The sequence below is a fragment of the Suricata suricatta genome, chromosome 6, assembly GCF_006229205.1.
Source record: "Suricata suricatta isolate VVHF042 chromosome 6, meerkat_22Aug2017_6uvM2_HiC, whole genome shotgun sequence".
Lineage (NCBI taxonomy): Eukaryota > Metazoa > Chordata > Mammalia > Carnivora > Herpestidae > Suricata > Suricata suricatta.
In genome coordinates this window covers 1522072-1525432 of record NC_043705.1, presented here as the reverse complement: position 1 = coordinate 1525432, position 3361 = coordinate 1522072, and the positions used below count along the sequence as shown (strand labels likewise).

The window sequence follows — 3361 nt, the reverse complement described above, 5'->3', positions numbered from 1 at the left end:
GTTTAAATAAATTAGGAAAAAATAATGTGGAAAGAATAATAAACTGTGCATTGGTCAAATATATTGAAAAGAAGCATAATATAATTAAATCCTAAAAAATAAAATAACTCAATTTAGCACACAATGTTTTGTTTAAATATTATATTAGTCTGAGTTGATTGGAGAACTAATAAACAAGAATATTGAGCAAAAATATTGCAGCCAAAATGACTAAAGAGACAACATTAATAGATAATAGAGTTGTCACTACAGATATCTGAAGATCAGAATGGGAAGAATTATGAATCATTTAATTTTTTCACTACAAAATACAAAATAATAAAAAAATCAAATAAATGATTAATAAATGTATAATTTCAGGCCCACCTGGATGGCTAAGTGGTTAAGGGTCTTACTCTTGATTTCAGCTCAGGTCAGCATCTCACAATTTATGGGATCGAGCCCTGTGTCAGGCTCAACACTGACAACATGGAGCCTTCTTGGGACTCTCTAGTCTCTTCCTTCTCCCTGGTCTTCCTGGATTCTTTTTCTCTCAAAAACAAATAAGATAAACTTTAAAATTAAAATAAATAAATAGTTAATTACAAAACTAGGCACGATTTTATAAAATAGAAATGCATTATAACTAAAAGAGATAAACTATCAAAACCCACAGAGCTGTGAGTACAATACTGCAGCCTTCACAGAAGCTAGAACAGAGAAATAAACGTAACGAATGCTGACAGAAGCCATTGCTCAAGTAAGATTAGGTACATAGTTAAATGTCTTGAAGTAAAAAAAGTAAACTGAATTTAAGAATATTGCACTATCAATGGGGATACTAACATTGTACTAAAGTACAATAGTGGTGCTTTATAAAGGGTATAAGTTTCTTCTGTAAAGGGAAAAAATTCCTTAGGGTCTTTTGAGAAACTAAATGAATGGTAAAGGAACTTGTAAACACACAGGAATATCAGATCTTCCTTGATACTAAACTAAAGAAACTGCAGTGTCCTTGCCATCAAAGATTTCAAAAATATTTAGATAAATGAAAGCATATTGTTGATTTACATTTAAATTAAAATTAAACATTAAGATTTATATACTCTATCGTTTTCAAAATAATATTTTTATACAATTATTTTATTAATAAGAAGTTGTAAGTTAGTTGTAATTTTCCCAAATCTTTGAAATGCACTTTTATCCTTTTATCAGAACTAAGTAGCACCAATGCACTGACAGTGGCATAGACATTGGACACAAGCTTCTGGACGTCCAGGATGATGGGGTCATAGCTCCATAACAGAGTTGAGGAGAAGGAGATGATGATGTCCACGCAGTACATGACCTCGAAGAAACTCACCAACAACAGGACGGTCTGGGTGGCCCTTCTCTCTGGGGAGACTCGTGAGGAGAGGCTGGTGCTGTGGAGGTGCCGGCACCGCCTCTGATGCCTGGACAAGAGAACCACCATGTATGCACTTGAGAGCAGCATGGCTCCTATGAAGGAAACATCCCTGGATAATGAAAAAGTGAAAAACAGTCCCCTGAGGATGGAGTTTATGCGAGAGAGTGAGCAGTACTTACTGACCTGCAGTAGATTGCTCTCAGTCACGTTAGAAGCAGCAGCAGTACACAAGAGGCAGTTACTATTGAGAGACAAACTCAGAAACCACAGGATGACAAAAGAATGGAAGATGTACTTTGTGCACTTATGTTTAAGCCTGGCCAACCAGGCGGTGCTGGGGCTGACGATGATGGCCTGGCGGGTGCTCGGGAGGCAGGTGGTGCTCATGGAGAGACTCCGTGTCACTCGGATCATGCAGAATAAAGCCTTACATTGGAAATCATTCAGCAAGTTTAATATTTCAAACAGGTCTGTGGACATCATAAACAGTACAGTGAATAGATTCATTATGTGGACCAGGGCCAAATGACAGATAATCAGGTCAATGGGCTTAGGTCTGTGATCCACAAGGAGTGTGAAGATGTGGAAGAAAAGGAGGAGGGTGTTGGCAAAAATTCCAATACCAACTTGTAAAAATTGGCATATCTTAATAATCATATAAATGGAAGATGTTGTCATCACAGTGGCCAAAAATAGACATATTTTGGGTATCTGAAAATAATTAGAACTCGGGTCATTCGTTTTGTGACCCAAATTATCACAGCACAATTTTTATTTCACACAATTAATTATTAAACATATGTCATATAAAGTCTTAGAAATACAGTGTGAGAAATTATTTGTACACCAACTGGAGTGTGGGCATATATTATATGCATACATATCTATCAGTCATCTTTATCTATCATCTGTCTATCTATCATCATCATCTATCTATAATCTATGTATAATCTAGGGATAGAGAGACAAGGAAAGAAAGGAAAGAGAGCAAAAGTGAGAAAGAGAGAGATCTCATATCCATATTCATGCCAGGATAATGTACCCATTCCCCATACTCCTATGGTGCATTCTTTTCTTCTTTAGAAAGTTTTTTTCCTGTTCTGCGTTACCCTGTCACATATTCAGCGCCAAGACTACAAATAGCCATATAAAGAATGCATAGATGTTTGTATAATTGAACTGTTGTAAATTTTATGCTAATGGGGAAGGAATTACCAAGAAAAGAATTGGGAAAATGTAATTCCCAGGGGAATCTCCCATCACATACTGTGACACATTGTCTTCTTCATCCTTTGACCTTTAGAGGCCACTGCAATTACCTCTGGTGCATTCTGATACTTAAGAATAAACTCACCATAAATCAGATAATCATTATTCATCCTTCTATCTACAACTTTAATTCTCATTATCCTACACCTAATGTGTTCATATCATGGGTATGAATATTTGGATATTTCCAGGGGATGGAAATAACTACTTTAGTATAAATCCTATTAACAAAATGTACTCAATATTAACCTGGTGCCCTCCCCTTTGTTTTTATTCACAGTGATATATTTATATATCATATATATGTATATACACATACATGTGTGTGTGTGTGTGTGTGTGTGTGTGTGTGTGTATATATATATATATATATATATATATATATATATATATATATATAATGTTTTTACATCAGTAGGTATTGCTGAAATCCAGCTCTCAATTTTCACAAGGACAAGAGGACAGACACATAATTCTTTACTTTGTGATGTCCACAAAGTTATATCAGAATGTTTACATGGAAATCTATTCTGGGCATTTCATTTAATAAAAGGATATACTCCCATGCAATTAAAAGTCTCCCAATAGGGGTGTTTTGGTGGCTAAATCGGTTAAGAGTCTGACTCTTGATTTGGCTCAGGCCATGATCTCATGGTCCTGAGATTTAGCGTTTTCTCAGCCTCTGCACTGGCCGCTCAGAGCCTG

General features: G+C 35.7%; 1 protein-coding gene across 1 annotated transcript; it reads right to left on the bottom strand.

Moving 5' to 3' along the window:
* Window positions 1–1117: 1117 nt before the first annotated feature.
* On the bottom strand, window positions 1118–2058 carry LOC115294044 (vomeronasal type-1 receptor 90-like). Its single transcript, XM_029941744.1, has one exon. It carries the CDS (start codon window positions 2042–2044, stop codon window positions 1118–1120), a length of 927 nt encoding a protein of 308 aa, XP_029797604.1. The 5' UTR covers window positions 2045–2058.
* Between the last annotated feature and the right edge of the window lie 1303 nt (window positions 2059–3361).